The sequence below is a fragment of the Nuphar pumila genome, chromosome 1 (assembly GCF_984573655.1).
Source record: "Nuphar pumila chromosome 1, dmNupPumi1.hap1.1, whole genome shotgun sequence".
NCBI lineage: Eukaryota > Viridiplantae > Streptophyta > Magnoliopsida > Nymphaeales > Nymphaeaceae > Nuphar > Nuphar pumila.
In genome coordinates this window covers 1,162,808-1,185,200 of record NC_143249.1, presented here as the reverse complement: position 1 = coordinate 1,185,200, position 22,393 = coordinate 1,162,808, and the positions used below count along the sequence as shown (strand labels likewise).

The 22,393-nt window shown below is 38.4% G+C and overlaps 1 protein-coding gene across 3 annotated transcripts; it reads left to right on the top strand.

The window, feature by feature from the left end:
- Positions 1 to 2,101: 2,101 nt before the first annotated feature.
- Positions 2,102 to 21,492, top strand: LOC149847636 (putative protein phosphatase 2C 55). 3 transcript variants are annotated; one of them, XM_090013581.1, is made up of 5 exons: positions 2,102 to 2,259; positions 2,757 to 3,363; positions 20,209 to 20,533; positions 20,703 to 20,852; positions 20,975 to 21,492. In XM_090013581.1, exons 2-5 carry the CDS (start codon positions 2,966 to 2,968, stop codon positions 21,266 to 21,268), a joined length of 1,167 nt encoding a protein of 388 aa, XP_089869707.1. In that variant the 5' UTR covers positions 2,102 to 2,259; positions 2,757 to 2,965; the 3' UTR covers positions 21,269 to 21,492. The 3 variants fall into 3 exon arrangements, with proteins under 3 accessions (XP_089869707.1, XP_089869207.1, XP_089868603.1); XM_090013081.1 differs by having other exon boundaries at positions 2,123 to 2,259; positions 2,549 to 3,363; XM_090012477.1 differs by having other exon boundaries at positions 2,128 to 2,259; positions 2,413 to 3,363.
- Positions 21,493 to 22,393: the final 901 nt, after the last annotated feature.

The following is a 22,393-nucleotide window of genomic DNA, read 5'->3' as shown; positions in this document are numbered from 1 at the left end:
TTGGTTTTGGATTACTTTATCTAAATCTAGACTTAGATCTGTAGAATCCATCCCCAAAACCCAAATTCTTTACAACCGTAGTACCCCCAACCAACCATGTCTTTGCCCTTTTGTTTCAGAGGAAGTACCCTTGCGTGTAGAGAAATGATTGTGCCCCATGTTTCTGATTTTTCTATAGGAAAATGCTTCTCAGAAAGGGATTCCTGTGAAAACCTTGTAGGGCAGGGGAAAACCTGCTAAAATATAGAAGCACATCGAGAGCAACTCATGAGCATGAGACAACGAGCGATTTTAAATTGCTTTGGTGGCTTGGTCTCTAAGCGGGGTGGTCAGGGGGGTCACACCCGTCATAGATGAATAAAGCGCTGATTTCAAAGTGGTGGTGGTCTGGTCTGTTTGCCGCAATGAAGGGGACCTTCCACCATATTTTTGCTCAAAGTACAGGTTCCCGACGACAGGTTCTTATTGGTGCCGTGACTGGGCTAGCCCCATCAGCCGGCGGGATAGGGTGTCATACCGCATTTGGGGAGTTCTCAATGGCCTCTTTTTGTCTTGGGTTTGGCCCATCAAGTTTACTTCTTCCTTAAAAAAGTTGTACATTGGCTTATCACATGCTATCCATATATTGAACAACCCGTAAAGGGAGCAGATAAAAGCGAACTATTGAGTGTGTTTCCTTGCGACTTACATTGTACAGTTGTGCTTAGAGTTTGTTTTGATTTTGTTGAGTCTGATGTAAGTTGCCCGGTTCAAGTGAATCAATACCCCGAAGGGGGAGGGCCCCTGCAGCACAACGGGACGAAAAACACCTCAGTCAGATCCTTCGCCATAAGGTCAACTACTTGAGGGAGGCAAAAAAATATTTGGTGCAGTGGGAGAAAACAACGAAACCAACGTGGGAGCCTGCATTCCGAATGAACAGCCGCTACCCGGCTGAAGTCAGAGCTTACCACGAAACAGATGACGCCGATGACGGTGTATGATTTGAAGGAGGAGCATGTTCCCTTGCGACTTACATTGTACAGTTGCGCTTAGAGTCTATTTTGCTTTTGTTGAGTCTGATGTAAGCTATCCGGTTAAGATGAATCAATACCCTGAAAGGGCAACCCGTATACTTGAACTGTAATAGCCTGCGAGCAAAATTGTGAATGAAGTAAATGCGTTGAGCTTTCTTTTGTTCACCCTCGTTGTGACTGCTTTTTGTGATTACAATTTCTCTTCCTCTATTCTCTTTTGCTCTCTAATTACAAGTTTTTGCAACCGGCAAACGAGCTCACAAGTAGGCTTGCGGCGATGAGAAGGGACCGTCGTGTCGCGCTGCGCTGACTCATTGAAGTAAATAGGCCCGTGACATAGCGAGCTTATGTAAAAATGTACAAGAACAGAGATATTTTTTAATAGATTTGATATTTTGGGAGGGGACCAGCGCCACCAACACTCCCTCTTGGACAAGGTGTCACATGGTATTTTGAAGGGCTCTTACCAAAAATTGATATCACAACCTATGCTTGGGCGGATTGATCCATTTATTGGAAAAACGCGACTAATCGGCAATCTAATAGATAACTCATGATGATATGATCATTAATCGACAAATACAAATTAAAATTTTAAAGTGTAGATTATAGTTATTTATAACATTGTTTTTTTTGTTAAAATCATAAGAAACGATGCAGGTAGAAGATGAACATGATGTGATGTCTAAAGCCATTTTCGTTTTTGTTAGAATAGGTCTAGAACTTAAAAAATATACCACAAGTGGATACTCGTATGTGTTTTTGAAGATCAAGGACATTCAAATTTCTTTACTTATAAAGAAATAAAACAAAAATATCACTTTAAGTGCAAGTTGTTAAATATTATCATTAAACATTGATAAGTAATTATTCGAAATAAATGGCCAATTTTAAAAGAAAAATATTCAAGTAAATTTAAAAAGTCAATTATGATTGAAAAAAGGAAAAAACTGCATAAATGCCAAGCGTATTTGTTAAAAAAGTTCATGCGAGTTGAAATTACAACATCCACTAAACCGCTTTTTTTTTTTTGAAAACGACATGTTTCCAACAAAGAAGGGGCTCTCGTTTTGACTCCTTAGGTTATTAGTCAAATGAGGGACTCTGTTCCCGGTGGCTCCCCAATTTTTTCTCCGTTGTTTGGTCACAAGGAGAAGGAAGAAACCTGTATTTAGCAATCTGACGGAGACCTAGGGTTTCGGGGTTTTAGGCAAAGAAAGCGTCTCAAGTTCATTCCTTTCAGGTACGCCCTTTCGCATCTGTTCTTTTTCATCGATCGATTCCTTCCGTCCGCTTGCCTCCTCTCGATTCGTTCTGTCCTCGCTCTGATTCATCGTCTCGGATTCTGGGGATTTTTCCTTTTCTCGAGGTGTAAATTTGATTCTTTCTTCTTAAGGTATTTGGATGCACGGGTGTTTGTGTGTGTGTGGATGGGTATAGACTGAGCTATGAAACATTGGCCGTCATCGTGGGGTTGAGATTCTCTTCGTTTTCGTTGAAGATTATTGAGGGTTTTCTGGTTTTTGGGTTAGGTTTTTCTGTAAAGGAGAAAGATGCCATTTTCGGGTTGCCCCTTGAGGCTGAGGATTGCTCTCCGATCGGCTGCCAGTGATCGGGGGATTCAGAATTCGTTAGGGTTATTCGGCCGGAGAGGGGGCTTGTTGTCTGTGAACTCGGAGTTGTCTCGGTCTCCCCTGTTTTCGACTCTTGTGGGATCTGAGGCAAGGTTCGCTTCTGCAGGGTTACGCAGCCTTCCCGTTGGCAATCTGTTGGGCACATCTTTTAGAATTGTGATTGGTCGATCGAGGACGATCTCAGTCACCCGCGCTGTTTCGATTCCTTCAGCGTATGGTCCTTCTTGTGAAACTTGGTCTTATTACGCAGACCGCCTCTCGGCCGAGTCTGGTAGTCTCAGTTCCACAGGCACAAGCCCGAATCAGGAGGGGCTCATGGCTTCAATTGGTTCCGTTTTGACTGGGGTTGAATCGCCTCCGATGTCTGTCTGCCGATTGGGTCCGAGAAACAACCATGGACTATCATCAGTTTGCAGATTGGATGCAGTCAATTCACTTGTGGTTCCTTATGGAGGCCCGAAGTTTAATTATCACGGGAAAGTTTGCGGGAGTCTGAGAAGCCGAGAACCGTCTGGAAGGAATATGTTGTACCATTCTATGTTATTCCATATCTCTGGGTCTGGGAGTGCATTGAATCCGTCCTCAAGTCCAGAGAAGCAGACGTTTCATTCCTTAAGCTCCGCATCATATTCTGTTGGGGCAGCGCCAGATATGTCGTTTGATGGGGTCGTGCGCGAGGATCGGGTTGATAACTCTGCTGCTTCTCCTGACCAGTATGTATTTGTTTCCCTCTTGTGACTGATTCCTTTTCACTTTTACGAAATATCTTTGGTGTGTGGGCTGAGAATCAGGCTGACTCTCAATACCTGAGCTCTTCCTTTTAAGAGTGAATTGGGTAGTCCAATACTTTGGTGTAATGCCCCACCCTGGCTAATTCTTTCTGGCTTTTCCAACCTATCTGTTTCATTGGGCGTGTTTTGCATGTTTTGATGCCAACGTAACTGAAATAACATCACTCGTCTCCTTTTAAAAACACGTGAAGATCCAGTAAGTTTGAGGAAAAACTCAAGAAGGTAACACCAACACAATCATATATTTGAACTTCTTGTCAGAAATGGAAAAAAATTTGCAGAAAATGATGTTGAGCCCTGTGATTGACATTTAATCCCACTCAGTTTTTTCTTCTAGATTGTTGCTTATTGATGAGTAGGGATTCACACAAGCCTAGCGGAACTCAAGCTTGGTTTATTTGAGCTCAAGTCGGTTCAGGCCAGCCAGGTTCATGCTTCAAGGCTCAGTCAAGGTCATGAGAGCTTTAGCTCCGCTCAGTTCAGATTGGGTTATACAAAGTAAATCTTTTTGAGGATTCAAACCCACCACCTCTCACACAAACACAACATCCCAACCATTATGAAAACACTGCCATTTTGTTAGGTTCATATAATGTGCTCAAGGAATGTGCTTGGCTTGGCTCATTTAAGCAAACAAGCCTCAGGCTAGGCTAGGTTTGGGCTTCGCTTGCTTATATAAATGTATGAGTCTTAATGAGCTGACCTTGAGCATTCCGCCAACAGCTTGGTTCATTGTGCAGCCCTATTAATGATTAAGTTTTGTCCAGTAAAATTGTTGCTTCTTGGGATGAGTGTTTGAGTGACTAAGTAGCTTTGGTAATTGTCTATATTGAACAGGTCAAAATTGGATATACATTTAACCTTTTTTTTAAATACATGTTCAGTTTCCCTTTAGATCATAACGATTAAATCCTGTTGTTTGGATTGTTCTGTTTATTTTTCCCATTCTATTCTTCCGCACAAAATTCATTCTCCCATTATTCTCCAAACTAGATGGCAGCCTGCTTTCACCAACTACCAGAAATGTGTGTTTATAACAAATGGATAAACATATTGTTTTACATCTAATATGAAAAACAGTAATCTATAACAAATTCATGAATAAACCTGTTTTACAGAATTTGTGGCCTGTGGGCTTCTTGTTTTGATTAACTAGGAGTTCCAATTCTTGAAAGTTAAAAGGATTCCAGAAATAGCTTAAAATTTATCAAGAAGCTCAAAAGTTGTGAAGTTTTCCTGGTACATCTTGCTAACCTAGTTAGAATAACCAAATGACCATGCTAATGTAGATAGGATAATTGATTCACTTTCCCTTACTTCTAATAAGTAAACGTTGCCAATAATTGTCCTTCATGTTTAATCACTAGTGATCAAAGAAAAGCACTGTAAAGAAGAAACTGTTCTATTCCGTGAAATACTCTCCCCTCTATATACTTTCTTACAATTGTCTATGTGAAATTGTTGTCCTAGTTGCTTTGGGTATTGTAGATGATTGTGCTCCTAGTGGCTATAAAGAAACCTCAACTTTTAGTGAAGCTTAAGAGGAGAAACATTTAATTCTCTATCAAGGGCCTCAATTCATAGATTCTATATGCTTGAGATATGGATACCTTGGTTGGAGCACACTTATGCGAAATTCAGTGTTTGATTATCTTTGTACCTTGTGGATGAAGAAGTTGAAGATTGGGAGAACCTCATGAAAGCATTGGAAAGTGTTGGTATTGATGTCTTAATGGTAGATGATGTCACTTGGAATAGGAGCGGAAATGGAAAATTCATAACGAAATCTTGTTATGATCCTTCTTCTTACCTTTTGCATCTCCTTTTCTCAACAAATGGATTTGGAAACATAAACCTAGCCCTAGAGGCATGACCATTGAATGTCTTGTTGGTTGTTGCATATTATAAGCTTCATTCCATTGGAATTCTCCAAACTCGAGGTGGTCATCTGCTTAGGAGCTATGTCACATAAGTGCGGGTGTGGGTGCGGCGATGCGACACTTCAAAAAAACTTGGGTGCGGGGAGGGTATATATATAAATATAAATATAAATATAAATATAAATATATATTAACAATTTTAAGTTAGCATTATTAATTAAATAAAAATAATTATCATATCATCAATTCATCATGCATAAACTCATGCAATAATTCAAATTAACTGCGAAGTACAAGTCAAGTCGAGCAGATTGCATATCAATCAAACAAGTCAAGCAGAAAATAAGCAAACAAGTCAAGCAGAAAAGCAAATTATACTAACAGAAGAAACAAACAATGCATGATTGCATACCAAAAGTATATCATACACAATGTATATGATGATGAGGTAATGATCTTAATAATTTTTTTCTTATTCATCAATTTCATCATAAGAAGGAAGAGTAGGTTCGGTTTTGCCAAACCTAGGCTTAGGCTAGGTTCGGTTTTGCCAAACCCAACAAGCCAGGGTTTGGTTCTTCTGAACCCCGGTGTGGGTTCACCAGAGCCGAACCCAACAACCTTGGGTTCAGGTTCTGTAGAATCTAAGCATGGGTTCAGTAGAGCCGAACCCAACAACCCTGGGTTTGGTTTTGTTGAACCTAGGAGCCCAACCTAGTAGGCCGGGGTTCAACAGAGTCGAACCCAACCTTGGGTTTGGCCCTTGCAGCAATAAAGGGAGGAAGAGGAAGGGGGAGAAGGAAGAAGAAAAGAGAGGAGGAGGTAGTGGAGGGAGGAAGAGAAGGAAGAAGAGAGGAGAGAGAGGCTTACCGATGTCGCTATTGTCAGAAGAGGAGGAGAATGTCGTCGCTGCCATAGGAAGAGGATGTTAAAATATATGTATAATACCTGATAGGGGTATTTTTGTCATTTCACATAGTTGTTTCTAGAAACAACTATTGTAATAAATAGTTTAGATTTTATTCTTTTATTTTTTATTTTTAGTTTGGGGGTCCCACACTATGGTTGTTGAGACCCCCCCAATGGCCCCCTTTTTCCCTACTTTTTGTGTATATAGAGGGGTGTTTCCCCATTGTATTCTTTAAACTTTTGAGCTCCCATTCAATAAAGTTTTTTTTTCTTTTTTATGTGTAGCCTTTAAAGGCCTCTTGTATTGTCCCTTAGTGGACTTCTTTTCTATTTCTCTCTTGTGACTCTATTCTTGTCCATTATTCGACCTTGTGAATGCATTAAGCATTCATGTATTACATTTCCACATACTTCATTACATGGTATAAGAGTCATACGGTTCTTGGAGTTGAAGTCATGACAACGCTCTCCCTCTTCCTTCTCATACTCTATCCGTGCAATGGAATCCAAAATTGATCTCTCCTTCAAACTCAATGGCAAGAATTACATGATGTGGGCATCCGCAATGTAGAATAATCTCAAAGGAAAAAAACTTTGGGATTATGTAATGGGTTCTATTCTGTTACCTCAACTAAAGCTCACCAAAATAGGAGGTCAAAAAAAAGTTCTTGAGGGAGATGCTTGCTTCAAGGCCATTGAAGAAAATCAAAGAAAGGTGGAAGATTGGGAGAGCAATCATGCAAAAATTCTTACATGGTTCATGAATAACGTTGAATTCATGATATGTGCTAATATAGCTCAATTTCGTAGAGCCAATAAGGCTTGGTTCTTTATAAAGGGTATGTATACCCAAAAATATCTTGCAAGAGCTTATTTTTTGCAAGAAAAAGTAAGAACCACCAAACAAGGTGATTTGAGCATTCGAGATTATTATAGTGCTTTAAATCCTCTATGGGATGAATTAGCACTGATAGAGCCTAAGTGGGTAGCCATTGAGGATGTGGAACTTAGGCAAAAACAAATGAAAAAAAAAATTCTTTCAATTTTTATTTGGGCTTCGTCTCGAATTTGAGCAAGTAAGATCCTCCCTCCTACATTGATCCACTCTTCCTCCGTTGGAAGATGCTATTGCCGAAATTACTCAAGAAGAAACTCGGCTTGGCATGAGTAAGAGTGTTGATGAGGTCTTAGCCGTGTCTAAACCTGGCAACAATGTTAAAGTATATAAACCCCCACACTTTGGGAGGCAAGGTAACTATACCAACAATAATAACTATGGTAGAGGTAGAAAGATGATTGTTTGTCATTATTGCTATGAGTCGGGTCATATTAAACCTGCTTGCCCCAAATTAAATGGAACTTTCAAGCCAAAGGTTGCTTCTGTTGAAGAATCAACCACCAAAAAGGAAGATGAAGGCAAGAATGAAGATCTTAAAGAAATACTTGAACAAATTTTCATGGCTCTTCAATAAATTCTCAAAGCTACCTCCTCTACATCGGGTGTCGCCATCGCCTTCACATCACCACCCGATACGTATTCTTGTATTTTAGATTCCAGAGCATCTTTTTATATGATTCCCCATGAAAATGCTTTAACCAATGTAATGTACCAATTCAAAACATCTTGTGTCTCTACGGTCGATGGAACTTTTTTAAAAATAAAGAGTATAGGAACACTAGCTCCCAAAAATTCTCAAAACTTTTTTGTTCCAAAAGTTAGAGTTCCAAAATTAAACCTAAACCTTTTTTTGGTCTCCCAAATTGCCGACCATGGATGTGAAATATCTATCTCATCTAATGGTTGCTTTGTACAGGATCTCCGATCCGGGAAGCGGATTGAGCAAGGCCATAGGATGGGAGACCTTTACTTCATGGATCATTTGACTCTTCCTTCAAACTCTTTTTGTACTTATGTCCAAGACAAAAATATTGAAACTTGGAATAAAAGACTTGAACATCCAAGCTACTAAAAAATGTATCTTTTTCCTTTTGGGAACAAATTTTGTAAAGAAAAATGTATGAATTGCAAAGATTGTATTTTTTGAAAAATGAAGTCTATTCCGTTTCCAACTAGAATATTTATTTTAACACGACCTTTTGAATTGGTGCACTCGGACGTGTGAGGTCCATATCTGATTATGTCTAAGGGTGGTTATTTGTATTATGTAACATTCATCGATGACTTTACTAGATATGTGTGGATTTATTTTCTTAATTTTAAATCCAAAATTTTCTTTTTTTTTAAAGAATTTTGCATAAAAATTAAATATCAATTTTAAGGTAATATATCTATTCTTAGATCTGATTCGGGTGGTGAATATCTATCCAATGATTTTCAAAATTATATAAAACAAAATGGAATTTGTCATCAAAGATCGTGTCCTAGAACACCTCAACAAAACAGGTTAGCGGAAAGAAAACATAGGCATATTATAGAAACCACTAAAACATTACTTATTTCTAAAAATATCCCTAAAAATTTTTGGGCCGAAGCCATTTTAACTTCCACTTATTTAATAAATCGTATGCCATTATCCAATTTGAAAAATATCTCTCCTTATGAAAAACTTCTCAACATGGCACCCGACATCAATTGCCTGCGTATTTTCGGTTGCAAATGCTTTGTACTTTTACATAAAAGAGCTAAGTTAATGTGTTTTTCTTGGATACAGTGAAAATAAAAAAGGATATAGATGCTTTGATTTAAAAAACAACAAACTTTATGTTTCTAAAGATGTGACCTTCTTAGAAGACGAAAATGGTTTTTAAAATCTTGATAGGAAAGATAAAATTGACTATATGTTTTTGTATGATCTTTCTCCTACGGAAGATATGCATACTAATAATGATTCATTGAATCATTTTGAACTAATAAATGATACACGTTATGAAAACTCTAATATTGAAGCATCACCAAATAGTGATGACATCATTGATAAAAACCTTCAGGTTTATACCCAGCGTGAGCGCAATAAACCTATTAGTACCTTAGAAAAGTTCTCTCAAAATAATGAATCTCTAGAAGAAACCTCTCTTAGACGATCTACTAGAGAATTCATTCCACCAAATAGGTTTGTATTATATGAAACACTAACACCTAATTACAGGGCTTGATTAATAGCTTTACACTCTCATTATGAGCCCACACATTATAATCAAGCCAAAAATATACCACATTGGATTGAAGCCATGAACATAGAATTAGATGCTCTCAAGAAAGCTAACACTTGGGAAATAGTTAAACTTCCTCCTAACAAGAAACCTATTAGATGCCGATAGGTTTTTAAAGTTAAAACTAAAAGTAATGAAACTTTAGAACGTTATAAAGCAAAATTAATAGCTAAAGGCTATTCACAAGAATATGGTATTGACTCTGAGGAAACCTTTGCACCCGTGGCTAGAATGACTAGTGTTAGGACCCTAATAGCAATAGCATCAACCAAAAAATGACCTACTTATCAATTGGATGTTAAAACTGTCTTCCTTAATGAAAACCTAAATGAAGAAGTCTATATGGATCATCCGTCGGGATTTAATATTGAACAGGGAAAAACTCTTAAACTTTTAAAACAATTATATGGTCTTATGGAGGCTCCCAAGACTTGGTATAATAGATTTAGTAATGTCATGACTAGTCTAGATTTTCGTTCATGTTATACTGACACTGCTCTCTTTGTGAAAAATGCAGGAACTAATATTATTATTCTTCTACTCTATATAGATGATATGATTATAACAGGAAATGATCAAATGGATGTTCATAATGTTAAAAATTTGTTAAAAAATAATTTTGATATGTCTGACTTAGGATTCTTGAGATATTTTTTAGGAATTGAAATTGCATTTTTTTCCCGTGAATATATACTCTCTCAAATGAAACTTGTTGTAGTTATATATACTAAGTCTGGAATTTCAGATGATAAGAAGGTGAAAACTCCTGAAGTGATCAATGTTAAATTAAGACTGGAGGATAGGACTCTTCTAGAAAATCACACACCGTACAAGCAACTCATTGAGTCTCTCACCTATCTGACCATTACCAGACTAGACATTACTCATGTTGTTCACTCTGCTAGCCAGTTTCAGCATGCTCTTACAATTGTCCACATGAGTGTTGTACTAAGAATTGTCAGATACCTCAAGAATACCATCACTAAAGGGTTATTTCTATCATCATCCTATTCAATAAATTTATTTGTTTATACTGATGTTGATTGGAGAGGAAACCCTAATTATAGAATCTCAATTATTGTTTTTTGTGTCTTTTTAGGAGATTCTCTAATTGCCTCGAGATGCAAGAAGCAACAGAAAGTCTCGTTATCTTTTATTGAAGCCGAATACCGGGCTATAACAACCACCACTATGGAACTTGATTGATTACGAAGTCTTCTCAAAGATATGGGTGTTGATATTTCTGGTCCTTCAAAGCTATGCTGCGATAACAAAAGTGCAATTTACATTGCCAGTAATCACACCTTCCATGAGCGCACCGAACATATAGAGATGAACTGTCACTATGTACGCGACGAATATCTAAAAGGAACGGTTACCCTGTCGTAGGGGTTGGCGGACTTCTTCACTAAAGCTCTTCCTGCTTTCCATTTTATTTTTCTTCTTGGCAAACTTTTGGTTATTCTCCCGTAAAGTTTGAGGGGGGTGTTAATATATATATATATATAATACCCGATAAGGGTATTTTTGTCATTTCACATAGTTGTTTTTAGAAACAACTATTGTAATAAATAGTTTAGATTTTATTCTTTTATTCTTTCTCTTTTCTTTTCTTTTTTTTTAGTGCATTTGGGGTCCCACACTATAGTTGTTGGGACCCCCCAACGATCATAAATATTACCGTTGGAGGCTCCCAACGACCACATGTGGGAGCTCCCAATGACACCCTTTTTCCCTACTTTTTTGTGTATATAGAGGGGTGTTTCCCCATTGTATTCTTTAAGCTTTTGAGCTCCCATTCAATAAAGCTTTTTTTTTGTATGTGTAGCCTTTAAAGGCCTCTTGTATTGTCCCTTAGTTGACTTCTTTTCTATTTCTCTCTTGTGACTTTGTACTTGTCCATTATTGGACCTTGTGAATGTATTAAGCATTTTGTATTACATTTCCGCATACTTTATTACAGAGGAGTGGGGGACGGGAGGCAAAGTGGGGGAGCTTTACACAATTGTGCCCTAACCCCGCCTCCCCTAAACCATGATTTTGTGTGTTTTTTTACTTAGACTGAAATGGACTCGGTCATAGTTGATCGAGTCTATTTTTGAACATTTATAGCCCTCGGGTGAGGGTTGACCGCACCCAGATAGGTTTGACCACACCCAGTGCGGCTGCTTCTTATGGTAGTTGCATCGGGTGCCACACCCGCACCCGCGTTGCATCGATATGGGTGCGACAACCCTATGAAAGAGTCTATGTGATATAGCTTAGGAGATTTGTTACTATACCTTCCAAACAAGGAAATCATAATCTGTCTCTTCACCCAATGCCACTTCTTCTATAAGGTCTTCCAGCTATCGTGGCTGAGGAAATAAGATTGCTATGCCACATCTCATTGTGTTCTTACGGTGGGTTGTGATACAAGAAGCAAAGGGAAAAATGATTGACCATTTAGCATTTGTCACTACTTGCTACTTGATGGGACACATGGAGGGAAAGAAATAACTAGATTTTTTGGTAATAACATGAGCACTATCTTGTGACTAATACATGGGATACAATTGTTTCTCTAATGTTAGGCAAACATCAATGAATGACTTAAGATGGATCTTTCTTGGATTGGTGTATGGTGTGTAGCCATGGTTTTTTTGCGTCACCAACTATGTCACATGGGTGCGGGTGCGGAGCAATTTCAAAAAAATTGGACATGGGGACACAGATATATATATAATAATAATAAGATTGCAAATTTTAAAACAAAAATAAAAAAGTAATTCTATTGAAGTAACAACACATACTTACAAAAATATAACACATAAAAGAAGCTTGTGAGTGTGATAACAACAAAACTTATTATAAATCTGCCTCATCGTCTGAATTAGAGGGAAGAACATGATCGAGGTAGTTCATGTTGAGAGTATGCAAATCATGTTCTTCCTTCAAGTAACAACAAAACTGAGGCAAGGGGGCGGAGCCCCCTGTCTAAAAACCAAACGGAGGTAGAGGGATCCTCCCCTTGCCAAAAAACAAATTGAGGCAAGGGGGCGGAGCCTCCTACCGAAAAAAGATTCGAGGCAACCCCAGGCAGCGGCCTCCGCCCCCTGCCGGAGGAAGAGGAAGAAGAACGGAAGAGGGAGGAGGGATATACCTGAGAGGAACAATGGATGGGGTCGCCGGTGGTTGGGGTCGCCGGTGGTTGGGGTCGTCGGTGGTTGGGGTCGTCGGCAACTACGGTCGTCAGGATCTGGGTCACCGACGAGCCTAAAGGGAACGAGGAGCGAGGGACGGGTGGGGGAGAGGGAGCGATCGACGGGGAGGGGTTTGCCGTCTGCCCCTCCCCCTACGTAGCCTCTTAAGGGTGGGGCTCCGACCCCGATACCGTCTTGGATTCGGGTTGGGACCCGACCCGAGTCCAAATTAATTTTAATAAATAGACAAAAATGGACTCGATCAAAGTTGACCGAGTCCAAAATGTGGACGGACTCGGCCCCAGTGTGTTGACCGAGTCTGACACTTAGTTAACCGTGTCGGCCACATGTCCGAAGTTGCACTCGTGTCGGGGCGTGTCAACGCGGGTGCGTCGACCTTTTAGCCGAGGCCGTGTGACTTAGGTCACGGAAGTGTCATCCATATGCTTGTTCCTCCTTTTACTATGCTCTAAACAATTTTCTATCTCAAAGTAACACCATGTCACTTCCTTTGGAGGCTAAAAAAGAAAAATGGTTTCCTAAAATGTCTTAAAAAATCACTTGGAAGACTATACAAAATTCTGGGCTTTGTACATATCATAGTCACAAGTATCAGTATTGGCTATATCTCGGAGGTATAATATCGGGATATTATCGCTTTTCTAATAAATCTTGAGATTTCAAAAATGAAAAAATAAAAAAAAAGAAAAAAATAAGAAAAAATAAATAGAAGGCAAATGAGTCATAATATGACCTAAATTCCTCTTTCTTCTTTCCTTCATTCTTTTCTTTCTTCCTTCCCTTCCTCTTGCTTCCTCTTTCTTCTTTTTTTCCTTCTTTCCTTTCTTCCTTCCTTCCTTCCCTTCTTCTTTCTCTTCTTTCTTTCTTTCCCTGTTCACTCGAGGAGACGAAGCAGGCTGAAACTCGAGGAGATGAAGCAAGCTGGAACTCAAGGAGACGAAGCAACTTCTTTTTCTTTCTTTCTTTCTTTCTCTTTCTTTTTTAAAAGGTGACACGTAAGTACGGAACCCTCACAAAAGTCAAAAAGGTATAAACTTTATACCCAAACTAACCTATTAGGAAACTTAGGAAAGACATATGTATCCCCTTTTTTAAAAAAAATCCTAAAATACCCTTATACCAACAGTTTTAAAAAAACACCATTGTTGTGCTGCAATCACGATAATATCACAATATATATAAATTCCTGATATTTTGAAAATATCCTGATATTTTGAAAATATCGTGATATTTTACCGTTAATATCATTTTGCCATTGTACCACATTAATATCAGGACATTTTCAAAATATCAGTGATATCTATGACTATGGTACATATTAGGGATTCCCAATCTTTTGACACTCAAACAAGAAGAAAAGGGTCTCCTAAAATTTCTTCATATAGTATAGGAATTTAAAAGGATACACAAAATTCTTGGTTAAATACTTTCTACGAATTCCCGATCTTTAGTTTTTGCTGTTGGAGGTTATATCTATGTAAATCAAGAGTGTACCACCATAACCTATATAAGCGTTAATATTTTCCATATTTTCAATTTATTCTTCATGCAAAATCATGAAAATATGATTCCATATCAAATTGTCAAGTTGCTTGTATATTTAGATTACATTAATAAAATTAACCTCAAAAAAGTATGTTCTGATTTGAAAGCAAAAGAGAAAGTCTAAATATATTTTTGTAGATTTATGTTGTACATTGTATCGAGTGTCACTAAGTGTTGGACATAGATACGGGTAGTTAGTAGAAGTTTTCAAGTAAGATAATGTATCTTTAAGAGTCCATTAAAATTTGGCGGGTGGTGAGTTCTTAAGAAATAAATTGGATATATTGTTATAGGGAAAAAATATAGGGTAATGCTTAAATGACCAACAAACTTTTGATCCTAATTTATAGATCCATAAGCCTTCTCTTATTCGTTAAATACCCTCAAACTTTTAGTCTGGACTAAACAAATAACTCTGAGTCTATGTAACACGAACACTCCATTTGGGGTACCGTACTCGTGTTGACACGGGTACCACCACCGGACGCAGTGCGGGTATGCCATGGATCGGGTCCTGCACTGTGTTGGGTCGGGTCCAAAAAAACCCAACTTGTGTGTTTTTTTTAAAGAGCCCCCCCAACTCCCTTTCTCTCTCGACCCTCTCTGCTCTAAACCCCAACTCCCCCTCTCTCTCTCGGCTCTCTCTACCTTAACCTCTCTCTCTCTCTCTCAGCCCCTCGCAGTGTCACCCTCTCTGTGCAGCTCAGGTACTCTTCTCATCTCTGTCTCCCTCTCTACTCGCGTCTCCCATCTTTGTCTCCCTCTCTAAACCATATTCCTATCAACGGATTATCCCTCATGTAGAGAGGGGTTACTGTAGATGATATTCTAGACAATAATCATCTATTGTAGTTGTAGCTTTACTTGTTATCGAATTTTGATTCTTTGAATAAAAGTTGTTAGCTTTATTTGGTTGTTAAATGTTAATTGCAGTGTTATTAAAAGCGCGTCTCAAGGCACAAAAAGTGTGCCTCACCTCAAGGCGAGGGGTTTTGTGCCTTGAGGCGCAGGCATAAGGCTCAAAAGCCTTGAGGCGCACGCCTCATACGCCTTGAGTCGTACGCCTCAGGGCGAGGCGCGCCTCAAGGTGAAGGGTACACGCAAAGTTTTTTTTTTTCCTTTTGGCTGATTCTTTGTTAGGCATCTGCACACACCAAAATGTGTTTTTTCATTAGTCTAGTGACTCCAGTTGGTAGAAGCCTTAAGTACTTTAAGTGAAGGGATGTGGTCCTTATCGACTCAGATCCTCTGCATGGACCATTGTTGATGACAACAACCTGCTTACTATTCAGAAAATGACAAGAATAAAAAAAGTTATCATGATCATCCCTCTGCAAGCACTTCAATTGGGACTTGCAAATCTATCATCATCTAAACATATTAACTCCTGATCTGCAACCTTAAAAAGGCCTAAGAGAGCTAGAAACAGCCAAATCTGATACGATTTGAAAATGCACTAACAATATAAACATTAATGCAAATAAAATATTAAAATATTATTTACTTATACTATACTGGATTTTTGCATGTACCCTCTTATTAATCTTGTCTAGGGGTGTCAACGGGTCGGGTTTGGTTCGAACCCAGGATGAACCAGACTTGGACCAAATTTTCGGGTATGGCATCGGGTTCGGACCCAGGTCTAATCGGTCCACCATAAGAAAAACCATACCCAGACCCGATAAGAACTACGTGAACCAAACCAAGTAAATGTTAGGAAAACCGCGAGCAAGAAACAACCGAGACCCCCCTGAGAAAAAAATTTGTTCTGGGGGCCGCTGCCCCCCAGCGGCCCCCCTGGACCGCTGACCGCGCAGTGGGACTCGCACTGGGGGGAGCCTCCGGACCCCCCTTCCTGTAAGGGGCAAAAACTCTGAATCAGGCTCCACAACTCATCAATAAAACCATATTTTCTATCATTTTTACATTGAAAAATTATGGGTCTTAATTAGAACTCGGGTCGGGTCTGGTATAAAATTTCACAAACTATACCTAGGTCCATGTATTAATCGGACCTTCGGGTCCGTACCCGAGTATTAATTGGGCCTTCTTATTTATCACCATACCCAAACCCCCTATAGGGTTTGGTTTGGGATTGGGTATCCAGATCCAGGCAAAGAAATCAGACCCATTTGGGTCAATTTACCAATAGTGGTAGGTTATTAATTGAAGAGAATTTTGGTTTCTAATGTTTGAAAAAAAACATAAATAAGAAGATCTCATGTTGTGAGAGAATTTTGATTTCTTAGATACTTATGTAGATCAAGTTGTTGCATTAATGTTACTTTTACATGTTAAACTCATATTTTTTCAGTATTTATTTGAGATTTTTTATTTTTTGTTGGTTGTTGCTTCATCAATAAAGTATTTTTTATTTATTTATAATTTTAGATATTTTTTATATTTTTTTTAAGTTTTCAAATTTTTTTTTGAGGCTTACGCTTTACTCCTCGCCTCAGATTTTGGTGGAGCGCCTCGCTACGCCTCAATGCTTTTCACAACACTGGTTAATTGTTTAAATGTTAAATTAATTTATGTTGTTTTGTTGGAATAATAGATTTTGATTGTTGGAATTTATTATATATATATATATATATCGCCGTGTCCCCGTACACACATTTTTTGGAATTGCTGTGTCGTATCTGCACCCATACCTACACCCGTACCCGAACCCATGTGACTTAGCTTTGAGTTGACTCCCATTAAACTTATATGTTGAAATGACCAATTTACTTTACAAAATTATTCCAAAGTGCAGTTTATTTCCAACCTTTTAACTCATCCTTATCTTGACTTTTTGTCTTAAGCAAGAAAACTGATTGATAAATAAAGACTTTGTTTTGCTCTAGTAATTTTTTCCTCTTGAAAATAATTCATATATTTTATAGGTAAAAAAATAAACTTATACTGAATGTAAGGAAAAACATTTTGATGCAATTCTGCAGGGTAACATGTTTTTGGCTGCATAATCAAACATTAACCCAAGATTAAACCAATGGCTGAAAAGGAATGGGCATTTGCTTAAAAGTGACAAGTTGCGGATATTTGAAAAATGGGAAGACTTTGGTGGATACATTAATTAGGACCAAAAGTTTGGTGGGCATTTGAAAATTATCCAGAAATGAAATGCCAACTTGAAACATTTGCAATAATGATGTTTAATGTTTTTCCCTAAAAAAATGATGTTTAATGTTTCAGTTGCATCTATTTTTATATGACACATGGACTGTAGTTCACACCCATTCTTGGAGTTACCTTTACAAGTACCTTAATGAATAATTTGGTGACCTTAATGAAATGTCAACTTGAAACATTTGCAATAATGATGTTTAATGTTTTTCCCTAAAAAAATGATGTTTAATGTTTCAGTTGCATCTGTTTTTATATGACACATGGACTGTAGTTCACACCCATTCTTGGAGTTACCCTTACAAGTACCTTAATGGATCATATACTAGTTAAGACACAATTGCCTTATATTTGAGTATAGGTGAAATCACCTTTTAGTAGTTACCAAAGGACGTATAGGTTTAATTATCGATAAAAGTGAAGAAATGTAAATGATAAAGGGTAAGATGGTCTTGTAATACTGATCATCTATATTTATGGTGAAAAGTTAAATATGCTGCTGTTAAAAAAAAGATCAAGTACCTTAATGAATAATTTGGTGACCTTAATGAAATGCCAACTTGAAACATTTGCAATAATGATGTTTAATATTTTTCCCTAAAAAAATGATGTTTAATGTTTCAGTTGCATCTATTTTTATATGACACATGGACTGTAGTTCACACCCATTCTTGGAGTTACCCTTACAAGTACCTTAATGGATCATATACTAGTTAAGACACAATTGCCTTATATTTGAGTATAGGCAGGGGCGTAGCTAGGGGGGGGCAGGACTGGGCTGTAGCCCAGTCCTGCCTCCCCAAACAGTTATTTTTTTTTTTTTTTAAAAGCCCAGTCCTAGCCCTGCCCTGATTCCATATGAAATAGATTTTTATCCATTTTTTATCCCAGCCCAGCCCTTACTGCAGCAAATAGTTTGATTTGTCCTATCACACATAATTTTTTTTTTCTACACCCCTGTTTGCCCCCCCCCCCCTCACATGAATCCTAGCTACGCCCCTGAGTATAGGTGAAATCACCTTTTAGTAGTTACCAAAGGGCGTATAGGTTTAATTATCGATAAAAGTGAAGAAATGTAAATGATAAAGGGTAAGATGGTCTTGTAATACTGATCATCTATATTTATGGTGAAAAGTTAAATATGCTGCTGTTAAAAAAAAGATCAACAAGTACCTTAATGAATAATTTGGTGACCTTAATGAAATGCCAACTTGAAACATTTGCAATAATGATGTTTAATGTTTTTCCCTAAAAAAAATGATGTTTAATGTTTCAGTTGCATCTATTTTTATATGACACATGGACTGTAGTTCACACCCATTCTTGGAGTTACCCTTACAAGTACCTTAATGGATCATATACTAGTTAAGACACAATTGCCTTATATTTGAGTATAGGTGAAATCACCTTTTAGTAGTTACCAAAGGGCGTATAGGTTTAATTATCGATAAAAGTGAAGAAATGTAAATGATAAAGGGTAAAATGGTCTTGTAATACTGATCATCTATATTTATGGTGAAAAGTTAAATATGCTGCTGTTAAAAAAAAGATCAACAAGATATCTTGTTTAGCTTACTAAGTAGGCATAATGGTGTAGGGAGGGAGAAGGTGGGTGCATGAACAATTTGCATTACACAATAGGGCCTCTTTTTTGGTTGATTAACCCCATACTTGCATGACATTGCACACTTCGGATGCTCATATATGTTGTGATTCTTTTGGAAACCTTGTATACGGGATTGGAACTTGTGAAATATCCCTAAAACTTTTACTTCTGTTGTTACCAATAGTGAGAACTTGCAAGCTTGCAGCTTCCCAGAGTTTTGTTATATCATGCAGTAGCTGCAAAAAGTTGCATGCATATGGTTTTATAGAGACTCTTGTTGGTTTGTGTTCAAATTGTTGTGAGCTGTGATTTCCCAGCCATGATGAAGATTGTCAAAAGATGGGAAGTCATTATTCTTTTTTGGCTACAGTTGAAAATCTGTATTGCTAATCATAAATTTTGCGGTCTGGATTAGTCATCTTGAAAACTTGTTCTTGAAACTGAGATTGTGTTTGTTTCTGGTTTCATTCTTTATATGTTTCTGTGCTTTGTATTTTGGGTGATTATTTGTGCACACAAGTTGGTGAAAAACAGCTGTAGCTACTCGCGGAAGCTGTGGCCCAGATATTCATAGGTAGCTCACATTGTCGAGGGAAGATTAGGGCTATAATAAGTTGAGTTGAGCTGAGTTTTGGCTGTCCGAGCTTGACTTGTTACAGACAACTGTCCTTTGAGCCAAATCGGTACTATTTCTTCCTGACATTGAATGTTTAAAACGGTGGGAAACTGAAATCATGACCTTGTGGAATAAGCGCTGAACATCAGACCAACTGTGCTGCACGGTGTTTGTTGGTATACTCTATCTATGTCTTTATGAGCTTATAGCATATATCGTTAGAAGAGATCAGCCAAACTGAGTGGACAAGTTGAGCATGTTGTATGTCTAATCTCATTCAATCCTACCACAAGCAGACATGTTTTTTATTTTATACACGCTACCTTAATGTGTATTTATGAACTTTTTTATAACATTTATCATGAGTCAGGCTTAACCGAGCTGAACACAGGGTTAGTTAAGCTTGGGACATTTGTATATCTGAGCTTGGGAAACAGTTTATAGATCTGTTTTTCCAAGCCTTAAGCAAGTTTTCCACAATTGGAACCTGAGTAGCTCACAAGCTGCTTGGCTTGTTTGCCACTTTTTCCAGAATATCATTAATTTGTCCATTTCAATGCTTTAAGAATGAGAAGATTGAGTGCTGAGAGTTTGGCGGACCGGTCCTATTTGATGATTATCCATGTTTGAGACTGAAAATGTATGTCTGCTTTCTTAATGGCCGTAATCAGCTGCTTTTCCACTTTCAACCTTATCCCGTCTTTTCAGGAAGATTTTAGGTGATAGAACTTTGAAGCTTCTGTCAGGATCGTGTTACCTTCCACACCCAGCCAAGGAAGAAACTGGTGGAGAGGATGCACACTTCATATGTGTTGATGAGCAAGCTATTGGCATTGCTGATGGTGTTGGTGGTTGGGCTGATCTAGGCATTGATGCTGGCCAATATGCCAGGGAATTAATGTCACATTCTGTATCAGCAATCCAGGAGGAACCCAAGGGTGCAATTGATCCAGAAAGGGTGCTACAGAAAGCTTACTCAAGCACCAAAGCTAGAGGGTCCTCGACAGCTTGCATTATAGCTCTCACAGAACAGGTTTATTTTTGTGGTTCTAGTGACAGGTGGCCGCTGCCTATTTCTCAAGAGATGTTTATAGCACTGGGTCTCCTGTTATTTTTTAGCTCAGTTTTTTTTGCCATGATGCCTAGATATTTCCTTGGATTGTATTTCTTCAATTTTATCTGAATCAAGATCTTGAATGCAGGGCATACATGCCGTGAATCTCGGTGATAGTGGATTTATTGTTGTCAGAGATGGGTGTACAATCTTCCGTTCACCTGTTCAGCAGCATGATTTCAATTTCACATATCAGCTTGAGAATGGGAATGGTGGTGACCTTCCAAGTTCTGCTCAGGTGTGTTAATTGCTTCTATGCTTGCTTTCTTTATCTTGTTGGTTTTGCTTTACCCATTTTATCTATTTGTTTTTATTACGTGAATGTGTACAATTCTGACGATTTGACATGGAATTGAATAGGTATTCACTCTTCCAGTTGCGCCTGGGGATGTCGTGATCGCTGGCACGGATGGGCTGTTTGATAACTTGTACAACAATGAGGTGACTGCGGTAGTTGTTCATGCGATTAGAGCCGGGTTAGGACCTCAGGTGACTGCGCAGAAGATAGCCGCACTTGCAAGGCAGCGAGCACTGGATCAGAACCGACAAACCCCATTTTCAACGACTGCTCAGGATGCTGGATATCGGTATTATGGAGGGAAACCGGATGACATTACTGTTGTTGTTTCTTACATAACAAGCTCAAGTACATAAAAGGGTGCCTTCTCCCATGTACAGTTCTCTGAGTTAGACTGGAAATTGGGGTGAAAATTCCGCAGGGTCTTGGTGGCGGTGGTGGTCGATCCGATCCACCTAGAGTATTACTTCATGCTTTTAGTTGAAAGTCTCTTGGCATCGTAAAAAGAAAGCTATCTTTAATTATAGCTTTGAGACTTTGGAAACTCCCCTTTTGCATTGTAAAGCTGTTTCCTGAGCAAGAGAACTCTCTCTCTCTCTCTCTCGTGGTAGATGTTACTAATTTCTTATGGGTGTGAGTGATTGTTGAAATGGAGAATGAAAGGATAAGAGCGAAATGGTCCAAATGTTTGTCTCGTATACCGAGCCAATTCTATATACTTTTGTCATCATTAGCAGGAAAAGTTCTGAAACGGTAGTATGGTCATTATCAAACAAAAATGATTAATGAAAATAACTTGACGAAGACGAAGGGTAGCTAAATGAAGTTGGCAGTGATGGGCCTGGTGGGAAACCAAGACGTCACAGCTGGACTGAATGATACTGCGCCTTGCCTCCGTTTTCCAAAAAGACGGAGAGCATTTCCTTCCGAGTGGTATCAGAATCAGAATCAGATCCAATGTAGTAGAGATGAATCCAGATCCGAACTTCAGGTTTGAACCTTCAGATCCTCTTCAGTCATGGTTCCCAGCCCCGATCTTACTAGTTTTCCCCTTTAGCCCTTAGGATCCTAAGTTGAGCGCGGTGGTCCTTGTACGCCGAATCATTACCATTGCCAGTATAACTGAACAGGTTGGCAGATGTACGGACCCATTACTATATCCACGTGTGAAGGCAAAAGGATGCCACTAATTGCTCTTATTCTAACAAAGAGATGAATAAAAAGCAAGAGTGAATTACAACCGTTCAAGTTGTTACCAATCATTTACAGAAACGGCCAATCTTTTTTGGTTATTGCCAAAGACAAAGACGTGGGTGTCCCTCACTTTTGTCACCATTAGGTATCTTGGCTGTCCTAAAAAAATTATGACAAACACAACTAAAAATATGATAAATCTAACTAGTTGGTTTTTTTTCTTGCCGAAAAATTAAGCACTTTGGTCAAACCACTTGTACAAGTTTTCGCTTAAAAAAATTCAAGCG